General features: G+C 38.9%; 1 protein-coding gene across 1 annotated transcript in view; it reads right to left on the reverse strand.

The window, feature by feature from the left end:
- Nucleotides 1-24,611, reverse strand: part of rtf2 (replication termination factor 2) — a 132,905-nt gene that overhangs the window by 92,388 nt on the left and 15,906 nt on the right. The window contains exon 5 of the mRNA XM_039734805.1: nt 4,662-4,740. Coding sequence (XP_039590739.1) covers nt 4,662-4,740 — 79 coding nt within the window. The remainder of the gene's footprint in view (nt 1-4,661; nt 4,741-24,611) is intronic.

The raw sequence follows: 24,611 nt of genomic DNA on the forward strand, positions 1-24,611 counted from the left end.
GCAAAATCAACAATTATCTGTAATCACTAAATTTTCATACAAGGACATTCTTTAGAATTTGTCAAAAATGTATTAACAGTATATAAAATAGTCTACTGGGAACTTACCTCTGCTTTGTCATCTTTTAAAATTTTAATATACATGTCAAACTATCTGAAAAATGGGTTTTAATATCTGTGTCTCTTAACTGGGCAGGAGTAAGGTGTGAAATGTTAACTACGTCTTTATCATAAGTTAATTTTCTGTAACACTTTACCTTATATTTTAGGCTAAATTAAGTTTTACTTGTGGTGATATCACTTTAACCAAATAAATTGCTAGCATTTGTATTTACATAGGAATGCAATATTCCATAAACACACTTTTTAAAAAAAAAAAAAAAGGAAATCTATAAGCTAGCACTTTAAAATTTCAAAGGGAAAAATTCCACAATTAAAATATATTTTCTTATTACTTTTTACAAAAGAAAAAGTTTTTTTTAATCCTAAATAAAATGGCCACTATGATGTCATATATTGATGTGCATAGCGCGACCCTCCAGTAATTATATCAGGACACAAATAATTGACAAACAGTGCGATTCAAATTCCACTACTGACATTGTGTAATAATGTGGAAATAATTTCACTTGCCTGTTCCAATTTGCAATTGGAAAAACAAAAGAAGGTAACCAAGATTCAAATTATATTTTTCTATGTATAAAAAATGGACTTAATATTTTAATATACTTAAAAATAAATTAAAATATACTGTGAGCTTGATTTATTTCTGATAACAATGTTTAGGTTGCAGTAAAGTGCCCAGTACATGCTTGACTGGTGTGTATCTTCTCTTTAGGTATATAGATTAGGGTGACAAAGAAATGACATATGTCAAGGATACAGTGAGATTATAGTGTGAGCACCCTCTACATAATACTGTGGGGGAAAGATGTGCATTTTATGCAGTTTTATTAAGAGGGTAAATGGATTTGAAAGAGTTCAAAACCCACATTTGCAATCACAAATACAAAGCTGAATGCATATTGTCCAGTATGCAAATTCACACCATTAAGCTCATCTCAGTCAAACTTTGTACTGATTTCCCATCTGCACAAAGGAAAATTGTAGGCTATGTTGCATTCCAAAATCTAGTCAATACCCCCACCACATGCATGGGCTTTAGCCCTAGTATAGAATATATACAGTCCCGCCATAAAATTGGAGACAAAGACACATATTTTCACGATTTATCCCTCTGCTCCACAGTTTTAAATTACAAATCAAACAATTCAGACATGGATAAACTGCACATTGCAGAATTTAATTTAAGGCTATTTGCATACATAACAGTCACACCATGTAGAAATTATAATTTTTTATACATGGTCCCACCATTTAGGGAATCACAATGTTCGGGACACAGCAATGGTATATATCTTATAGCAATCATATTTAGTAATTTATTGCATCTCACTTGCATGAGTGCTTGGAGTCTGTGATTCATAGACATTATCAAGTGCAGAGTATTTTTTCTGGTTATGCTCTACCAAGGCTCTAATGTATCCACTTTCAGCTCCTGTTTGTTATTGGGGCTTGAACCCATACATTTTCTCTTCAGCATATGGAAGGCATGCTCAATTGAATTTAAATCATGTGACAGGCTTGACCATTCAAGAATTTTCCATTTTTTAGTTTTGAAAAACTCCTGTGTTACTTTAGTAGCATGTTTAGAATTATTATCTTGTTGTTGGGTGAAGCACTGTCCAATGAGTTTAAATGAATACTGGAATTTAAGCATATAAGAAGTTTCTATACACCTCATAATTCATTGTGTAACTGCCACTAGCAGTTACAACATCAATGAAGATAAGTGTGCCAGTACCTGTGGCAGCCATACATACCTAAGCCATAATACCCACCACCATGCTTAACAGATGTTACATACAGGTCTGCCTTCTGAAGACTGTTTCTGATCCATTAGATAGGCATTTGGGACTCTTTAGTTATCACAGTCAGGATTCTTCTGTAACCCTTAACTACTCACATCATTTCTCATCTTATAAGTACTTCTGTGTTGTACTTTATACACCAGTGTTAAAGTGGCTATTTATATGCACACTGCGAGGTTGCAATATAAAAATTATTGCAATAATTTAAAATTGTACTTTTTTAATGTATATTAAAACCATATTACTGAATAGTATGATGCAGTCTAGGACTTCCTGAAAGTAAACCTAATCTACTTCTCAAGTTCTCATTCGTCACTGGTCACACTTTCATCCACTGTAGGATTTGTACATTTATTATACTGTATTTCACTTCAGTTGTTGAATGTTCTTTACAAACAAAGTCATTACAAGAAGAACATCTCATTGCTGTCATACATACGTAAGTACCTGCATGGTGTACCAAATGCACCATATGGATCTTGCAACTGTGCATCTACTCTTTAAACCAGCTGATGGCACACTGTAGGGAAACCATTGCGACACTGTACTTGTAGTGAATCAAGTGGAGGACAGATGGCAGATGCTGCTGGTAGGTTCAAGTTAAAAGACTCTGGATAAAAATAACCAAGATTGGTGTACAAAACAGACCAGCGTGAGTAGTTAACACTAGAATTACCAGAGTCTACGAAAAAACCTGTAGATCCGTCCCACCTTAAATCGATTCTTAAAACCGTTCTCACATCTCCGCCAGCCTCCTTTGTCCTGTAAATGTGCCGATAAAAACAAACTGCAAGCAGCCGGCTATTCCATCCCCCCCACTAACTTAGAACGTGCACGAACTTCTCCCAGCTCATGCCTCAATTATCTGGGAGTGAAGTGGAGTTTTAGAGTGGAAATAATAGATTGTTATTTGGAACACACGCATTTCGTGTGTTTTCTGTATCCACACAAATGACGCTGACGGAGAGGTGTGAACGATTTTAAGAAGCAATTTAAGGATCTACGAGTTTTTTCGTAGGCTCTGGCAATTCTAGTGTTAAGGGTCTTCTTTGGCTGCCCATCCCTTTTGCAATGACAGTTGATTAAGGTAATCTTAAGGTTTTAGCAATGTCTCTAATTGTTTTACTATTGTTTCTCAGCCTCAATGGTTTGTTTGACTTTCACTTACACAGCACTTTTCCTCATGTTGAACAATGGCAACTAGAGCCTCCAAAGGGTAGAAGCAAGGTACTGTATGCCTACACTAATGAAGCAATGAAACACATGATTCTGCCCTGAAATAGGGGGACCATCTATGAAATGTGTATTACAACATGGTGTAAATAAAATGTACACTTAAATGAAAGTCTGCAATATGCACTTTAATCGCATCTGAATTGTTTGATTTATAATTTTAAACTGTGGAGCATAGGGGTAAATGAAGGAAAAACGTGTCTTTGTCTCAAGCATTATGGAGGGCAGTGTAGATCTATGTGAAGATTGACATCAGTTTAACATATTATAACTATAACAATACATTTGGTTGAAATACTACTCAAAAATAATTATTTACAGTAAAAAGAAACTGAATCTAAAAATTTGGGGAAAACTTTAAAAATAGCAAGGAACAGGAAAATTACTCCAAAGTAAGTAAGTATTGGGTACTTCAAAAAAAGCTCAAATCTGAAAATCTCCATGAAGATGTGCAGAAAACGCTAATGTGAACAAACACCTGCCCACTGCATAAAAATGGTTAATCAATATCACTCGCCACAGAAGTTATATCAAGATTGGTAGTTTTATATATGACACACTATAAAACAGTTACACTTTTACTGAACAGAGGCCAGATATCGTAATCAAGTATATTTTAGCTTTGTGATAACATCATAACACAATTGTAATGACTTTAAAATGAAATGACTTTAAAGCCCCATTAGTTACTATTAAGTGCCTGTATTTGGCTAATGTGAGTTTATTTTTCCAGTAAGTTAAAATACACCCTGGGAAAGGATTTGTGTTTGAGAAGGAGATTAAGAGAATGAATTGTAGGAGCAGTAGTAAGAAGAAGTTATTTTGTTTGTAATATTTGTTAAGTATCACCTGTTCAATGAACAATTCATCACAAAAACACAGCACAATACTTAGGGTTTTCAACTAGACAAAAATTTGATTAGTTTATTTAGAGATAATTTCTTAGAAAGACAGAGAAAATATGTCATTAAAAAAGTAAAAGGATGATAATATGAAAATGTATTTGTAATGACTTTTACTATTTTCTTTGATTTTCATATTTGCTACCAGGAAGAATAAGAATTGCTTCTCCATGTATAACATGATTCTTGACCAAGACAGAACCCTTAATCCCAACATATAAACTATAATTTACTATCCATAGAAACATAGCCATTGAAAAATAACATCAGCAAAACCCATGGGTGGGTGTTTGATTTGATACACTTTATTAATCCCCAAGGGGTGTTTGCTGAATTAAACATTTTCTATAAATTAATCTACCTACACAGTATTAATAAGCATAAAAGAAAATCACTTTTCTTTTGAAAAAAGTAAAGAAGTCAAAATGATAATAAAGACAACATATATGGTTTCATTATTGTTTAACATCTTCACATTTAAATATTACTAATTAAATATAAAAAAGTACAATTGAAGAGCTTTAAAAAAACAACATAACTAAACAAGTTGTGACTGCTGATAAAACAACCTGACAAACAAACAGATAAAGGCATACCTTGTGACAGATTTCAGTTTTGACTTCTCTCAAAGCCCTCTCTGAAAAAACACAACCACAGGTCTGCAGGAAACAAAACCTGTGGGTAAAAAAGGAAAAAAAATGAAGGAAATGAGATGCGTATCAATAAGTATGGGCAAAACAGACAAAATTAATTCCAATTAATAATTATTTGAAGCATTTTTGTTTTCTTTTCAAAAAAAAACTAACTGTGAATGGCTCTGCACGAATGGTTGTGAAGATTGCAAAATATTTGGGCAAATGTAAAACATTGTCTGTTTGTGTCCTTTATGATGTCTATCCTTTCAAACAATTCTTGAAAAACTGAGACGTATATTGTGGAAACCCTGACACAGACAGGTACAGACAAGTTCATTTACAAGTGGAGAACATGTTTCCCTTGCTCCCCACATCAGCACAGTACAGTTTACAGCACACCCACACTCACCTTTCTGCTTCCACTGGCAAGCCCTTCCTCCGGACTCTGGCTCCCTGAGTGAAGTTGGCCCTGGAAGTGTTCCGGGTGGCTAGTTAATCAAACCTGGAATCACTCCCAGGTGTGGTGAAAGCCCAATGTAGGACTTTGCAGCTCTCCCTGGTGGCCCCCACAGATCCCAACAGGGCTGTACAAAACTCAGACTCCCAACGTGCCCTATGGAAATCTGATCTGATTGGAACACTTGAATTCCCAATACTTCTGGCTATATACAGTGTGTATAGAAAAGAATCACCCCCTTCAAAATATTCCCATTTTTTTGCTTTACATCCTTAAATGAAAACACACACAAAAAATATTTCATCCCAGCATTACTTACTCAATGCCACCTATAACATCCAAGTGAAAAATATCACAGCTACAATTCAGAAGAATTATAAAAATTCAAAAACAAGACATACTGAGATTAGTAAAGGATCAACATTGTCAATATTTTGTTGAACCAATTTTTGCTTTAATGACAGCCTTGAGTCTGTTGGGATACTTCTCTATCAGCTTTGCACATCCAAGACTGAGCAATATTCGCCCACTCTTTACAGAACTGTTCAAGCTCTGTCAAATTGGATGGTGAGCGTTGGTGGACTGCTATCTTCAAATCTTTCCACAGATTTACAATGGGATTTAGGTCTGGGCTCTGACTGGGCCACACAAGGACATTCACTTTTTTCTCCTTCAGTTACTGTGTGGTCAGTTTTGCTGTGTGCTTCGGGTCGTTGTGTTGAAAGGTGAACATTCTGCCCATCTTCAACTTTCTGGCAGAGGGTAGCAGGTTTTTCTCAAGAATTTTGACTGTATTTTGACCTATCCATTTGTCCTTCTACCCTAACAAGAGCCCCAGGCCCTGCAACAGAGAAACACCTCCACAACAGGACGCTGCCACCTCCATGCTTTACTATAGGTATGGTGTGTTATGGATGGTGAGCTGCATTGGATTTCCGCCAGGTGTGCCATTTGGTATTGAGGCCAAATAGTTTGATTTTGGTCTCATCTGACCATAAGACCTTTTTCCACTTGGCATCAGAATCTTCAAGGTGCATTCTGGAAAAGCTTAAACGAGCCTTAATGTGGCCATTCTTGAGAAGTGGCTTTTCCTTGCAACCCTCCCAAACAAGCCACAATTGTGGAGCACTTGTGAAATTGTTGTCACTTGCGCACATTGACCACATTGTGCCATAAAATCCTGTAACTCATTCAAAGTGGCCATTGGCCTCTTGGTAGCCTTTCTTACCAGTTTTGTTCCTTGCTCTTCCATCTGGTTTGGAGGGATGGCCGAATCCAGGGAAGGTCCTAGTAATACCAAACTCTTGCCACTTCTTCATTATAGTATTTACTGTGCTCCTTTAGATTTTTTGTATCCATCTCCTGCCTTATGTCTGTCACCCTTAATCAGTTGTTTGCTGTCAGTTGCACTACCAAGCAAGGGAATGCTCCAGGAACAGCTGTTTTGATGCTTCAATAAGCACACTGATTACAGATGATCACAGGTAGAAGCCAGTAACCAGTCTGCAATGGAAATGGTGGTTACTTACACCTGATTGAGTTCACAAATATTGTTTAGGAGGGGGGTGATCCTTTAGTAATCTCAGTATTTGCTGTTTTTTATTTTTTAAAATTCATCTGAACTGTAGCTGAGATATCTTTCACTCAGATGTTAGATTGCATTGAGTAAGTAAAGCTGGAAAAAATATTGGTTTGTGTGTTTTCATTTAAGGCAGTAAAGCAAAAAAAATGGGAATATTTCACACACACAGTGGGTATAGAAAAGAATCACCCCCTTCGATAAAATTCCCCTGTCTCTCCAGGAGCGCGTATCATGCTCACCACTTCGCATCTCTGCCGATCAAGTTGTGAAGGTGGGGCCGAATGCACACTAAGGAAATGCAGACGAATCAGCTGCTGGCTTGTAGCTGCTGCTACCGAGCTGCGTGATCTGCATGTCGCGCTGCATGATGATCATTTAAAAGCCTGTACAGAAGCTGTCCTATTGTCTCTCGGGATGTTAAAGTGTCTCTGGGGAATCTGTTTGTAAGTAGGGCGTGACGTGTAAGTAATCTCGCGGGACTTCAATGTGCCTCCATGAGATGATGACGTCTGGACCCAAAATTTTTTATTATGATAGATCTCTCTCTCTTTTATATAAAAATCCTGGAATGGAAAAGCAAGGCGATGATACGTGATCTTCTCGGAAGACATTTTAAAGACTTGCAGGGACCGTAAACATGAGACTTGGTGCCAAGAGATTGTCCCAGGGCAGTCTTGCGGGGACATGAAACATAAGATTCTTGCAAGAAACGCCCTTCTAATCAAATAAGACCACAGAGGGCCATGTAAATTCACGTGACACACACAGATCCTGTGCTCTCAGCAAAGAAGAAAGAGGAATGCTGAGAAAAGAGACCCAAGGCACGATACATATGCAGAGAAAGGTATAGAATATGAAAGCAGTAACAGTCGAAACTATTGGGGGTGGAGCCCAGCCGGGACACCCGAGGGGACCGGAGGAGGGATGGTGTCTCCTCCTGACCACGAGTGGGCAACCACCTTGGTTTTGTTGGTGGCTTCAGGTAAGGGGCTTGGAAGCCCAACCCTGTAGGGGCCCGTGGCCACCGTCAGGCGGTGCCCCGGTGCCTGAAGAAACCTGGAGCCCAACACTTCCGCCACTCCAGGAAGTGCTGGGGGAAAGAGGAGCAGGAACACCCGGAGGACTTCCGGCTACACAGTTGGTGCTTCCGCCACACGGGGTGTGTCGGCGAAAGCTCCTCAGGAAGCACCTGGAGCCCATCTGGGCATACATAAAAAGGGCCGCCTCCCTCCAGTCGACAGCAAGAGTCGGGTGGAAGTGGACGGAGCTCGGAGGAGAGGAGTGGAGGCGGTCTGAGGACTGAACAAGGCATTGTCGTGCGGCCAGGACTTGAAGGGGTGATTAGTGCTACGGCACTGGGTTTGTGCACTTTATAAACACACACACACACACACACACATATATACTAGCAGGAGTACCCGGCATTGCCCAGGAATCTATAACCGGTGAAGTTCCGAAATGAAAGAAACAGAATATAGAAACAGAACAAACAGCTTTCTGATTCACATTTTATTGTAAGAAGTAATATAAGTGCTCATTCCAGAGCCTTTGGATACACTATGTTTTTTGTTTTCCCTTGTGGTGAGAAAATGAACAAATTCTAAAGATTGCATTTTCTAGAAAATGACACAAAGGCGAGTGTTATTACACAGTAAGGAGCGTCTGTGTTGAACCGTGCTGCTATGTAACAGACGCTGGCGATGGTAACTACAGAGAGAAATGACATACAACTGCTGTTGCGAGTGTGGAAAATGGATGGGGTAGGAGGCTGTCTTTTTAAGGTGAGTCTCTGTTCAAACGTGCTGCCATATAACGGACGTTGGCGAATAAAACACAGCACTATCAGTGTGTGTGGGAGTATGACTTGCGGAAAAGCAGGTGTGTTAGCCAGTCACGCGCACAGGGTCGTTCACATTTTATAACTGGTGAATTTCCGAAATGAAAGAAACAGAATATAGATATACCAGAGCCATTGGATACACTATATTTTTTTTTGTTTTGCCTTGTGTTGAGAAAATGAACAAATTCTGAGGATTGTCCATTCTAGAAAATGCCACGTACAGTTGTCCGTGTGAAAAGCATGGATTTTCGAAATTGATGCCTGCAACTTGTAGTGATGGCCCTTGAGCCTTATTAATTGACATAGCAAAAGCCAAATGAACAGTAATTTGGAGCAGTTTGAAATCAAAGGGTACTTCATTCAGAATCAGCGGTATTCTTGGAATGAAAACATCTTTACGTCTTGTGCAATGTGTCATGATAGTTGCTTCAATGATATTTGGACAGAGTCTTGACACAAAGGCGAGTGGTATCACACAGTAAGGAGCGTCTGTGTTGAACCTTGCTACTATCTAACAGACGTTGGCGATGGTGACTAGAGACAGAAGTGACACATAAACGCTGCTGCATGTGTGGAAAATGGCGGGGGAAGGATGCTGTCTTTTTAAGGCAAGTCTCTGTTCAAACATGTACCTGGCCTTGCCCGGGAATCTATAACCTGTGAATTTCCCAAATGAAAGAAACAGAACATAGAAATAGAAGAAACAGTTTTCTGATTGACATTTTACTGTTCCTACACTCTGCATTCTGTGTGCTGTGGAGTTTCAGACGCCCTTGAAATAGACTTTCTTGTGGCATATGAAGTGGACCTTCCAATTCTACGTCTTTTTTTCGGTGGCAAGGGTACATTAGCGAAAAGTCGGACAATTATAATGTGTTACATACTATTACTTATAGAATAAGCACCACAGTGAGATGAATTTACGTTATTTACAATAAGTCAAAAAGTGAACAAATAGCACCAGTCAGTCAGAAAGAGCAACACTGAAAGCATACTGTCAGTCGGAAAACGAGGAAAAACACCACAAATACGGAAAGCCAGTGAGGAAGAATAGCACTCAAACTGTACTGGGAAAAATGGCGGGGAGGGGTGCTCTGTTTGTAAGGAGCGTCTGTGTTGAACCGTGATGCCATGTAATAGACGTTGGCGATGGTAAGTAGAGAGAGAAGTGACATACAATCGGTGCTGCGTTTGGGAAAAATGGTGGGGAAAGGATGCTCTCTTTTGAAGGCGAGTCTCTGTTCAAACATGCTTTTATATAATGGACATTGGTGAATGAAATATAGCACTATCAGTGCGTGTGGGAGTGTGACATGCGGAAACACAGGTGTGTCAGCCGGTCACATGCACCGGGTCGTTCACGTTTTACATCTATGCGGCAGATCCTCTTCACCCCATGAAAGTAGTAGGCCTTATCATACTTGGAGACTTCCGCCATCTCTTGGCAATTTAAAGAAACATGGGTAAAGAGTGACAAACAGAGACCAAAGCTGCCACTAGATGGCACTGCGGTGAAGTTGTGTTACAACGTGCTGCCATCTTAAGTATGAGGACGTGTGCCGAATGTTGTGTCGGTGAAAAGGTGCCCTGCGGTTCAATGGTGTGTGCAATGACATCCAAAGAGATCAATTTTGGTCTCATCTGACCAGACTATATTCTCCCAGTATTTCATTGGCTTGTCCAAAAGTTGATTATTCTTTTGACTCCTCTCTCAGAAACCTTGCAAGAAGCACCGGTCTATGATGTTCTTTCTACTTCAGGGCATATGGCCCCAAAGGTGCTCAATAGAACACTTAGAAGTTTAGAAATATGTCTGTAACCAATGCCATCAGTATGTTTTGCAACAATAGCGTTGCAAAGGTCTTCAGAGAGCTCTTTGCTTCTACCCACCATGAGATGCTTCTTGTGTGACACCTTGGTAATGAGAAACCTTTTTATAGGCCATCAATTAGGACTAAACCATCTGATATTAATTTGCACTGATACGGGACAGGATTGCTTTCTAAATATTGACAGATCTCAACTGGTTTCTTGGCTTTCCATGCTGTTTTGCAAATCTTTTTCTTCATGTGTTCCAACACTTTTTCCCTGTGTTATTTCACTTTATTACACATAACTTATGGACTTATTTGTTTTGATTTCTTTGTATGTACGCCCACTTGTAGGCACAACCTGTTGGTTACTTTACGTTATTTGTTTATGAGACCTTGGTTCAGTTCTTAGTGTCGTTTGTATTAAATTTATACTAGACCAGGGGTGTCCAACTCCGGTCCTGCTTGGCCACAGGTTTTCATTCTAACCCTGTTCCTAATCAGCATATAGTTTTCACTGCTAATTACCTCCTTTTCCCTTCATTTTAATAGCCCTGTTTTTAAGGATTCAGTCCTCTTCATTAAATGGTAGCCAAACAGAAATGAGTTGTGAAACGAGTCAACAGGTGACCAACTAAATTGGAACATCAAACTCCAGCCAATTTCAATCTAACCAGTTTCTTAATGAGAAGCTGATTCTTGCTGGTAATATATAATAATAATTCATTACATTTGTATAGCGCTTTTCTCAGTATTCAAAGCGCTATCCACACAGGGAGGAACCGGGAAGCGAACCCACAATCTTCTACAGTCTCCTTGCTGACTTGTTGCTGCTCTCATTCTGTCACAGCTGACTCTTGATTTTCGTTTTTTTCTAAGACCACCATTAAGATGTTTCGGTGACCTGAGCCGACCAACATGACAAGACCTTTGCCTCTCTTTATTTTCAGGTTAGCTGGTCATGTGGTGGCTTGTTTTGTGTTTCATTATTGTTTGGCTGCTCATTAAGGAAAAAGAAACAACTAAGGGGTCTGAGTCACTTCAGTTAACACTAAGGCAAAATAAGTTAATGAGCAGCAAAAACGACTCACTAATTAGGAAGATGGTTAGAAGAAAAAACCTGCAGCCACTGTGGCCCAACTGGACTGGAGTTGGACACACCTGTACTAGGTTTGGGGGTGGAATTCTGGAGCTATTGTCTACATTATACGTGGTAGCTAGCAGGACCACAGGACGAACATGTTTGGTATTCTTGACTGGGTTTTCTTTACAGTTACTATTTGCCATTATTTTTGCGTTTTTCTCTCTAATGGCTAAACTGACTGTCTTTGCTGGAATAAAGGTCGCTTTCTTCCACCTGCACACATTCAAGTGTTCCTGATTTATACTCCAGTAATAAGGTAAATACAGCCTGTTTCTAAGAATTCCATCTCTTAGCCAAAGAAGTTCACAGGGCTGCCTCTAACTGCTGTTACGTTGTGGAATCCTCCTCTATGGAAGAATCCTGAAAGTCACTTTTTCAGTCTCAAAGTCCTCTTTTTACAATCTTGCGATACTAGAAATATCAGCTGTGCAGATTAATGGGGCACTTTCACAAGCTATTAGTAAATGGCAAAGCACTATATTCTTGATCAAGTCACGGCTGACAGCATACCCAATTTCAATTTTACACTATTCTCTTAGATTTCCTTGTTAACCTGGACTTGTGGTCCTATGGGACTCGTCAGTGTCCTGCGTGTTTTATAAATTCTAATTTAATTCACTTTCTTAAATAGCTCTGGGGCAGGGGTCTTCAAAATTTACACATGAAAATGTATTTGTCTTTAATTTACAATTTGTTATCGTCTTACTATTTCTTTTTGACATCAAGAAAAAATTGATAAAAAAAAATACAGTACATAATAAATTTATTCTTTAAATAATAGACTATTATCTTTACAAGTATCAATTTAGCAATTGAACGGATCCCACAGTGTACACACTATTTATATGTTAAATTAAAACATGGTCATGTGAAATCATAACACACTTCATCTGTTTTCACTCAGATTTATTATCGGAAAGCCTAATGTATAAACACCCTGGCAATATCTGTACAATATATTTTGATAATTGGTCATCTTTGCTGCGGTGGACTGGCGCCCTGCCCGGGGTTTTGTTTCCTGCCTTGTGCCCTGTGTTGGCTGGAATTGGCTTCAGCAGACCCCCATGTAGTTAGGATATAGCGGGTTGGAGGATGGATGGATGGTCATCTTTGCAACCCACATATTAATAATCGGTATTGGCTGGACCCTACTTATTTATGTAAAATCCAACTTAGTGAAAAGAAGAGTACCAAGGATTTATTTTCATTTATCTTGGCAGTGACATTCACGTCTCTGATGACTTTTCCTATAAAGTCAGCACACAGATTGGGAGACCAGGGAGATGTGAGGTCACTGGAAAGGGGTGTGTGGCGCTCCCGGTATCTATGCAAAGGGACAAAGGTCCAGGTCCTAGTGCTTTCTGTCTTGCTCTATGGTTGCGAGACATGGAAGCTATTCAGTGACCGGAGATGGAGACTGGACTCCTTCTGTACTGCGTCTCTTTTTATGTCGAATGAGCGGTCGCTCAGGGAGTACATTATTTGTATTTTGAGGGAGTGTCAAGAACAACGCAAAGACCATGTGGCACAATTCACCCCCGAGGGTGATGCGGATCCCAGGATCCTGGTTGTTGAGGACCAGAGTGGCTGGATCAGGCCAAGCAGACAACCACGTAACACCTGGCTGCAGCATATAGTGTCAATTCCGGAGGGCGGAACTGGACCGCACGTCTGCCTGGGGGGGTTGTCAACCAGGATCTCAAGCTGTTTTGTTATGTGGTGGGTATATCAACGCGCTGTACTTGTGCATGCTCCCCAACCTGACCCCACCTGACTTGTTTAAATTAAAATTATTTGGAGTTGGTCTTGTCCATTACGGGAGATGGACGTCTGAAGCGGAGCTCCGTTAGCAGCGGCTTTATTTTTTCTCTTATTTCTTATTATCCCGAGGTATCCTGTATTTACCCAACCCGAGGAGTTTCTATACAGTATATAAATATGAGTAACAAGAAAAGGGGTCAGGAAGAAATGGAAAAGAAACCTAAAACTACACCCAAGTCTAGACAGACATCAAGCCCAAGTGCAAGCTATGGCCTTTCAAAAACTGACCTGGAACAGGCAGACCTTCAGAAAAATATGAAGAAAGAAATAAACTGCTTGCTCAAGACAAACGACAAGCTGCAGCTAGAGCTGCAAGAGATGTAGCAGGAATATAAAGACTTGGAAAAATGTATATATAATCTTTCTGATGCAGTCTTTAAAAGTTATGCGGAGAACAATTGAGGAACACATTCAGGAAAATGCATCAGTTCTGAGTGAACTTGCCAATCAGCTGGAAGACGTTAAGCACACATTCACAGCTTGAATTGAAACAGCAGAACATTTGGCATCTAACGCCAATGGAAAAGCTACAGCTGCGAATTCCGAATTCAAAAATCTTGGAGACAGACTTGTGGCACTGGAGGATGGATGCAGAAGGAATAATATTAGAATCAAAGGTCTACCTGAGAAACGTGAAAGTCCAAACACAGTGAAATTCGTAGCTGAACTACAGTAATCCCTCGCTATATCGCGCTTCGACTTTCGTGGCTTCACTCCATCGCGGATTTTAAATGTAAGCATATCTAAATATATATCACGGATTTTTCGATGGTTCGTGGATTTCAGCGGACAATGGGTCTTTTAATTTATGGTACTTGCTTCCTCAGTTTGTTTCCCCAGTTGATTTCATACAAGGGACGCTATTGGTGGATGGCTGAGAAGCTACCCAATCAGAGCACGTATTACGTATTAAATAAAACTCCTCAATGATATAAGATATGCTTCCCACGCGGTGCTTCGCACACTTCAAAGCTCTAACAGCCCGTATTGATTTTTGATTGCTTGCGTTTCTCTGTCTCTCTCACTCTCTCTGACATTCTCTACTCCTGACGGAGGGGGTGTGAGCACAGTGGCGGTTTGCTTAGAAGATACGGACACGCCTCTAAAAAATGCTGAAAGACTACCTTCACATTGAGCCGTGCTTCCCATACTTAAGCCAAACAGCCCTATTGATTTTTGCTTGTTTACTTTTGTCTCTCTCTGACAGTCTCTGCTCCTTTGAAGAGGAAGATATGTTTGCATTCTTTTAATTGTAAGAAAGAATTGTCATCTCTGTCTTGTCATGGAGCACAGTTTAAACTTTTGACTAAAAGGTGTTATTTCATGTCTAGAGGGCTCTAATTATGTTAAAAAACGTATTTAGGAGGTCGTAAACAGGTTTTCTATGCTCTAACTGCAAAAATATTAGATTTATAAATAAAGAATCCTACTTCGTGGGAATTCATTTATCTGTCTGCAGCGGATTAACCGCGATAAACAAGGGTTTACTGTATAACTGTGCAGAGAATATTTATAAACAGTGTGGGAGAGTTTCTAAGGGCTTAAAATATATAAAAATAACCATACAAACATATGGTTTCTACTTCGCAGATTTTCACCTATCGCGGGGGGTTCTGGAACAAAACCCCCGCAATCGAGGAGGGATTACTGTATTCTCAAAAATCTAATTGGAGATGACTTTAAATCAGAAACCAAGATAGCGGCAGCTTATCGCATACATGGATCAAAAGACACTTCTCAGACACAAACAAGAGATTATATTTGAATATAACCAAATTCATATTTTCCCTGATTTCTCACCCTCAACAGCTGCTAAACATGCAGCTTTTTACAACATTAAACAGCGGTTACAGAAAGCCGATATCAGATACAGCCTCTTGTATCCTGCCAAACTGAAAGTGGAAATTCAAGACAAGTATCACATCTTCTCCTCCACCAAGGAAGCAGAAAAGGAATTAAGAAAGCTGATCCTAACGCTTTTTTGAAATACGATTGTGAGTCGCATCCTGTCATGGACAGGAGATATTACCCAATGTCTGATCCGCTTGCAACGATACGGGTACCATAATCATACATCCTTTTCTCTTTTCGGACACTTTTGTTTATGTTTTAATTACAATTATAGCTATATGTGTGGAAGAAATTAAAGTAGTTTTTTTTGTTTTTGTTGTTAACTATTCTAAAGGAGACTGTTTAACATCACACCCTTGGTTTATTGTTATTATTATTGCATTAGGGTTTACTATGCTTATCCAGGGCCAGTTTTTAACACCACTCCCTGGGTTTACTGTCTTAATATTTCAAGACTGCTGACAATTATATTTTATGCTTATAGTATTTAGACTTTATCTGCAATAGATATCTCTACTTTTTAATCCTCAAATGCTGCTGTTGGGGGGCTTGTTTTGTTTTGGATGTGCTCTGTCTCTAGATATGTCAGAGGACTTGGACTTTGTGAAGTGGGGTTCAGCCTCACGTGGGGAGGCAAAATGGGGGGGAGGTGGAGGGATAAAGGGGGAGAGAAAGAGTGTAAGCTGTATCTAATCTATCCTTTTAATCCTTATAATTATAACTACCAACGTAAAAATAGGCTGTATGGCGATAACTCTTGGGAAAATTGGAAATTAAGGTTAAAGCTGTCTTACTTCCAGTTAAGACTACAAAATGACATCAAAAATTCAGAATCAATGTCTACATGATGGGACAGTTAACTTTGCGAGATGGAACGTTAAAGGCCTGAATCACAAATTAAAGAGAAAAGTATTCTCTCACCTAACAGGTTTAAATGCTAAAATAGTATTTTTACAGGAGACCCACTTACTAAAAGCAAGGATCAGTTCTGGCTGCAAAAAGACTGGACTGGCCAAATGTTTCATTCCAGCTTTACACCGAAAACTAGAGGTGTGGGAATTCTCATACACAGAACAGTCTCATTTGTGGTATCAGAGATATGTGATTGTCATGGGCAATTTATTTAACTGTAAAGTGATTTTGATAAAATGTTTATGCATCCAATGACGATGATAGGGAATTCATGCAAAATGTATTTGCATCCATTCCCAATATGAACACTCATAAAATTATAATGGCTGGGGACTTTAAGTGGGGCGGCACGGTGGCACAGTGGTAGCGCTGCTGCCTCGCAGTTAGGAGACCTGGGTTTGCTTCCTGGGTCCTCCCTGCGTGGAGTTTGCATGTTCTCCCCGTGTCTGCGTGGGTTTCCTCCCACAGTCCAAAGGCATGTAGGTTAGGTGGATTGGCGATTCTAAATTGGACCTAGTGTGTGCATGGTGTGTTTGTGTGTGTCCTGCGGTGGGTTAGTACCCTGCCCAGGATTGGTTCCTGCCTTGTGCCCTGTGTTGGCTGGGATTGGCTCCAGCAGACCCCCCGTGACCCTGCGTTTGGATTCAGCGGGTTGGAAAATGGATGGATGGATGGACTTTAACTGTGTTTTAAATCCACTCTTAGATAGGACTCCTGTCGCAGGGAGGATGACATCTAACACTGCAAAGACAATTACACAGTTTTTAACTGACCACAACCTAAAACCCCTGGAGACTTCTAAACCCAAACTCGAGAACATATTCCTTCTACTCACCTGTGCATTATTGCTACTCAAGAATTGATTATTTCTTTATAGACTAGGGGGCTTCGCCCCCTGATCGCTTTGCTCGCCAACCCCCGTTTGTTTGTTCGTGCGCCAACACTTTTTTTGTTTGAATTGTTGCGATTTCATTAGTTTCACTTTTATTTCAGAACTTCTGTAAAAATAATATTTGGAATCTTTCGAGTCCCAATGTGCTGAATCTTTTTAATGAGGTCAGTGAGACATGTGTTTAATTATTTTGTACCATAATTTAGGATAGGTTTAACTGTTTGGAATTTCACCACAGACAAAACAATCTACAGTACATCTTCAGCAGTTAATAATTTTTTTTTTGTAAAGTAACCAATAAATGCATGCGAGGCAAACTCCGTTTTTGAAATTCTCTTGACTTAAACTTCAAAGCCTTACAATATTTACATACTTCTGACATATCACCTATGCCCATATATTCGATTTCTATGTGTCTTTTCGGTATTTCTCCAACTAATAATTTCTTTTTCTTTGCGCTAATGCGATGTTTACGTTCTTTGTTTTGACGCCGTCGTTTTTATTTTGCTCTGCATGTGTTTCTACGAGTCTTTTGAATTCCAGTTTTCATGATCTCTAACCTGCTTTGCAAGTGTTTGGCCCCTTGTTTTTTAACCTCTTTATGACGTTTAATTTTGTTTTCTACTCTTTTCTTTGTTTTCTTACTCTTCTACTTTTATTTCTGTCCTAGTTTTATCCTGCATTTGTTTCAATGACACCTGGTCCATGGTGATTACTTTCCCTTTTTCAAGTAATAATTTCCATTTGTTTGCGCTACTGCAATCTTTACTTTCTTTTTATACTTTCTAATTTTCTTACTTTCATATCCTTTAAGTTTCTTCAAATGTGTATTGCGCGACTGCACCACATTGGCAGCGTAGCCAATACTGTATTGCCAATTTGAGTTAAATAAATTATGGGTTATTTTCATGATGATACAATAGTGGTATAATATTTGTCGGACAAAAATACGTTTGTCTCGCGCAGATTGAATACACCAGTGTCCTCGTTTACGAGATTTTTAAAAATCCAAAAACCACACAAGGCATTTTAAAAGTTATTAAAGCACTTCAAAAACAATAAATTGCAAATATTTCATTGAAGTTAGCCGAACACATGCAAATGTTATGTAAGTAAAAATGATAGGATACTACAACACCGAACAAGTATCATACCTTTGTTAGTTGTATCATGGGTTATTCTCATCTATTTTGTATTATGCAGGGGGCACATTATTATTTCAGGTAGAAAGGGGGTTTGGCGTAAAATACGAATGTTTGAGAACCGCTGTACTAAACTAACTTTTAATGTAGCTTTTTATATTGTATAACCAATTATTATGTGTGATGATCATTAGCCACATAGCCATTGAAGTGTTGTAACCTTGATGGTGCAGAAGAATAGGGAGGTACAAGTTTTGCAAAGTGCTGTCTCTGTAACTGTCTTGCAAAACTAGCCATAAAGACCACCATTTACTTCTGCACGTAATGATTTAATGTGTCATTTTAAGCTACTTTGAAACTCTGCGTGACCTCAAATTGAAATGCCATACTTCCTCTTTCTGTTTAGAAAACAAACTAGTATAAAATTGAGCTAACTCCCTTTCTTGGGCAGGGTGTCTGATCTGACCAATCTGAGGCACTGAGCTGAGGGGAGGGGCGGGGGGTTTAGTCTCTAAGACACTAGAATAAGGAAATTGCTTTTTAATTTACGTTGTTAAGATCAGTATCCTTCCTCAGCTTCTCTTTTTATTTCAGAACATTCCAATATACATTAATAAATCATTCTTTAAGTAATTAAATTCAACCATACCCTCATTTATTTTAAAACTCAAAACATCCACATAACCAAAGTGCGACACTACAAAGACCCAAGGCAGAAGGCAGCAAACATACAAGCTATAAAAACCTGGACACAAATAGTTGAACATACACAGGCTTGGTCAGAAATAGAAATAAAATCCTGCAGTACTTCTTTATATTCCCTGCTTTGTGCCCCAATAAATGTAAGTTATTACCAATATACTAATAACCTAATTGTGCTTCATTCACTCAGAATGTGAAACCAATGTAGAAATAATTTTAAGATGGAGAATCTTTTATCTGTGGCACCTCTGCATGAGAACCACCTTTTTCAACCCTCGCAAATATATGCAGTTTTTAATATCTGGAAAACATTTGGGATTAAATTGCTTAGAGATCTTTATATAGACAACATCTTTGCATCCTATGAACAATTACATTCCAAATTTAACTTTCCAGCAACGCATTTCTTTCACTATCTTCAAATTAGAAACTTTGTTAAACAGAACCTGCCCGATTTCCCTCATCTTGCACTTTCCTCTATGCTAGAAAAAATACTGCTCAGTTTTGAAGACTCAGACAGCATTTCTGCAATATATAAAATTATTTTACAGTCCCTCCCTTTCAAAGATCCAAGAGGACAATGGGAAAAAGATCGCTCACTCAACATATCAGAAAAGGAGTATAATAGCAATAAAGAGAATTCACTCAAGCTTCATATGTGCAAAGCATACAATTATTCAACTCAAAATTATATATCGAGCACGCCTGTCTCGCTTAAAACTATCCAAAATGTTTCCAGGGCAAGATCCAACCTGCAAACTCTGCAATCAAGTCCCAGTCTCACTGGGTCACATGTTTTGGGCCTGCAGCAAATTATCAACATTCTGGACAAAAATTTTTAAGTGACTTTCAGACAGCCTTGGTGTTACAATCCCTCCTAACCCATTAACAGCTGTGTTTGGTGTTCTTCCAGATGGGCTTAAAGTGGAGAAAGACAAACAAACTGATTGCCATCACTACACTATTGACACACAAACTTATTTTGCTAAACTGGAATGAATCCCAACTCTCCTCTTTTAAGTCACTGATGTTTTATACTATTTGAAATTGGAAAAAAATAAACTCTCAGTTAGAGGATCTACGCAGAACTTTTTCAAAACTTGGCAGGATTTAATCAATAACAGTTTAGAATAAGCTCTTAAATCACTGAGGAAATAGATTCTCTTCCCATTTCTTTTTTTTCTCCATTTATCTTAATCCACCTGTTAAAGCTTGTAAAATTACATAAATTGATGAGTTTAAGTTTTACTCCGTTGGTCATGCTCTCTTTCTCAGGGGTGGGTGATTTGTTTTCAATCCTATTTTCTGTAAAAATTGATCCATCTGTATGGAATGATTACAATAAAAGCAATAAAATAAAAAAATGAAAAAAAAAAACGTAATCTGTAAACTTTATTAATCCCGAAGGAAATTACTTGTTTTTTTTTTTTCGGATACACCTTGGGGTCAGAGTGCAGGGTCAACCATTGTACAGCGCCCCTGGAGCAACTGAAGGTTAAGGGCCTTGCTCAAGTGCCCAGCAGAGTAGGATCTCTTTTGGCAGTGACGGGGATTCAAATCGGCAACCTTCGGGCTACCAGCTCAGATCCTAATTTACAAAAGTTAAAGGAACACTTTTTAATCAGAGTATAGCATCAAGTCAATGAAACCTCTGGATTATTGATCTGGTCAGTTAAGTAGCAGAAGGGGTTGTTAATCAGTCTCAGCTACTTTGGTGTTAATGAAATTAAGAACAGGTGCAGCAGAGGAGCAACAATGAGAAAGGCATTAGTTCTTGTGTTGCTTTTGGCTATGGTCAGTTTCACTACTGGTAGTATAAGGTGATACCTGGACTCTACAGAGGTTGCACAGGTAGTCCAGCTTCTCCAGGATGGCACAGCAATATGTGCCCTTGCCAGAAGGTTTGCTGTGTCTCCCAGTACAGTCTCAAAGGAATGAAGGAGATTCCAGGAAACGGGCAGTTACTATAGGAGAGCTAGACAGGGCCGTAGAAGGTCCTTAACCCATCAGCAGGACCAGTATCTGCACCTTTGGGCAAGGAGGAACAGGACGAGTACTGCCAGAGCCCTATAAAATGACCTCCAGCAGGTCACTGCTGTGAATGTCTCTGACTAAACAATCAGAAACAGACTTCATGAAGGTGGCTCGAAGGCCCGACATCCTCTAGTGGGTCCTGTGCTCACTGACCGGCACCGTTAAGCATGATTGGCATTTACCATAGAATACCAGAATTGGCAAGTCCACCACTGGCACCCTGTGCTTTTCACAGATGAGCAAATGTAACAGACGTGAAAGGGTCTGGAGCAGCATGACTGGTTTGGTGGTGGGTGAGTGATGGTCTGGGGAGGCACATCTATGGAGGGACGCACAGACCTCTACAGGCTAGACAACGGCACCTTGACTGCCATTAGGTATCGGAATGAAATCCTTGGACCCACTGTCAGACCCTATGCTGGTGCAGTGGGTCCGGGGTTCCTCCTGGTGCACAACAATGCCCGTCCTCACGTGGCGAGAGTATCAAGGCAGTTCCTGGAGGATGAAGGAATTGATACCATTGACTGGTCCCCACGCTCACCTGACCTAAATCCAACAGAACACCTGTGGGACATTATGTTTCGGTCCATCTGACACCACCAGGTTGCACCTAAGACTGTCCAGGAGCTCAGGGATGCCCTGGTCCAGATCTGGGAGGAGATCCCCCAGGACACCATCCATCTGCTCATTAGGGGCATGCCTCAACATTGTCAGGCACGCAAAGAAGCACTTGGGGGCCATACAAACTACCGAGTACGATTCTGAGTTGCTGCAATGGAATTTCAGCAAAATGGACTACCCTGCTGCATCATTTTTTCACTTAGATTATTAGGATGTCTTTGAATTCAGCCCTCTGTCGGTTGATAATTTTCATTTCCATCAAACAAAGTGGCATCCTTTCATTCCTAACACATTACCCAGTCCATATCAGTATTGATACCCAGCATGATTCTTTTTCCAATTGAAATCTGTTGTGTTTTCAAAGTGTTCCTTTAATTTTTTTGAGCCTCAAGTAATTAAATTGTGATTCCTATGATTTATACAGTCTTACACATTCTTATCAGACAGAGATTCAGATGTTCACAAAACCTTTGGCTCAACTTGTGTCAGTGAAAACATGTGGGTACAGTTTAGGCATTCAGCGGATGTTTGTTATATCAAAGAAAAAGAGAGCAACTCCATTTGCTTTACACTAGAACTGTGAACATAATAGCAGGACTTTAAGTCTAATAGGATATCAAATTGGTTAGCACCAGAGGTAAGTACAATTCTTAGCTCTTGATAATTTTTGTACCGATACTGAAAATTAATGATAGTCAGGGAAAGAAACAATAAATCCATTATGAAGTAATTACATTTGGATTACTTTAGCTAAAACAAATGCAACTGTCAGTGACAGCATAAGAATATGGCTTACTATACATTTTATCCACTGATCAATCCTACCAAATTTGATCAGAAAGGAGGGCCCATATTTATTCTGACATCTCTTGATCAAGCAGCACTACATTGTAAGGCAGACTCATCCATGCTGGGCTAATTAAGAATTTCCAACTGTACATCTGACAAAAACCTACTACTGGTTTTACTAATACTACTACCATCAACAGCACATCTTGCAAATCATTGGAATATGGGAGGAAACAGAAGTTCCCTCACAAACAGGCCAACTCTAAACATGTAGTGCCCAGGCCAGGATTCTGGAGCAATGGAGGCAGCTCTGTAACCCCTTTATATTTTAATACTACAAAAAGAGTAAAAATACATACAATTGGGGGGAAAAATATAATTCAGCACTATTATATGACTTTATTATTAAATTCAAATTATAATGAAATAGCTAACACAGGTACTGCGAGTTTAGTTTAAATAAACAACTACTATATTAAAAGAATGGTGTAGAGATGGTGGAGTAGTTCTGCTCTGTACCTAGATTAGGATGCTAAATAGGATTGGCAATTGATAGAATAATTAGTAATGCTTCTAGAATAGTAAATCACATGCCAAATTTACATAGACCCTGTAGTTGCGAGGCAGTAATGTGGAGAAATAGGTTGGGTAAATATTAAAACACTTGGTTAGGCGTCTAGGACAGTGGAGTTGAAAAAAAAAACTAGTAATGACAACATTATGTAATGCTGGTAACCAAGCATCTAGTTAGATATGGACACTTAATAAAAATATGGGAAGAAGATATAGCTGGGTTAATGGGGTAAAAACAAATATATACAAATGAGGAATAAGTTTATTAGATCTTGAGTAGACAGAATGCAGACCTACAACACTTTCAAACATACCACATTGTATTGATGTGCTGTTGACACTTCTTTCACAGTAAATGTAACAGATTTACTATAACTAGTGTATAAGACCTGTACAAACCTATTGTGGGGATTGTGTTAAAGGCAATAGAAGGCTAAGCAACGCTGCTTTATGCCCAGTGGTCTATAACCAGACCTATTTCTCTCTGTTATAATAAAAAAAATCTTGGAATGAGATGAGACTTTCTGGAAGGAAGTCCCGCGAGATGGAGACTTTTACCATGAGATTCTTTCAAGTCATGCCAACAACGGTCATCAGGTGCATTCCGGCACTTAACCTGGACAGACACCAATGTATTAAAGGGCTTACTTATGAACACACACACATACACACTAAGATTCAGTTTAGACTCACCCATTCATCTAAATATGGCAGCGAGAAATGAAGTCCAACAAATTAATGCGAAAAATGTCAATTGGTTACACAGCAAATTAATTAAATTTATATCAATAGACAATGCTGAAGCAGTTGATGGTGATCGTGCGGAAGATGAAAACATCAATTTAAAATATGCCATAGAATAACTAAAAGCGTTACCACCATCCAGTCTCCCTCTGGGATGGATGGATGGATGGATGGATGGATATAGATACTTATTAATCCCAAGGGGAAATTCACATAATCCAGCAGCAGTATACTGATACAAAGAAACAATATTAAATTAAATAGTAATAAAAATGAAAAAAATTAAAATAAAATTAATGTTAGCATTTACTCCCCCGGGTGGAACTGAAGAGTCGAATTACTGTTGAAAGAAGGATATATTGTAATGTTATTGCATAATTTATGTGTGAGTGATGGACTATGCAATGGAACAAGATTAGTTGTATTAAAAATTGTTTGAACAATTCTGTAAAATTTTAACAGGCGACAAGGTAATGTAGTACATATTCCACGAATAACATTAGACATGTAAGAGCCAAAGTTAAAAGTTAAAGCTTTGAATTAAACTCATATTAGTGTTTGCTTAATTTAAATAGAATATAATTTGCTTTCATAGTCATAGACAATGGTATAGTGTTTTCCCCCATAAGTTAGTAAGAGATAGAACTTTCTTGCTATAACTGAGATACAGTGCGTTAATTGCGTCAGTCATTGTTTAGAACAGGTCCCAGTAAACAGGGTCTTGAAAGACACATTTTCAACTCAGAAATGAGATAGGCATACAGTTTTATGACCATTTTGAAATGGTTCAGAAAAGTTTTGAAGTAAATTGGAAACGTAAAATGATTAGAAATGTAACAAGATTTAAGCTTTGAATAGAACTCAACAAGAATTTTTCTTTTTTTGCCATTTTAATTTCCTCTTTTTTTGTGTGAACTGTTTTATTTTGAATTTTAACAAAAACTTTTAAAACAAGGATATTTTGTCTGTGGAATCATTTCAGCATGTCAGGTTTTG

The sequence above is a fragment of the Polypterus senegalus genome, chromosome 14 (assembly GCF_016835505.1).
Source record: "Polypterus senegalus isolate Bchr_013 chromosome 14, ASM1683550v1, whole genome shotgun sequence".
In the NCBI taxonomy this organism is placed as follows: domain Eukaryota; kingdom Metazoa; phylum Chordata; class Cladistia; order Polypteriformes; family Polypteridae; genus Polypterus; species Polypterus senegalus.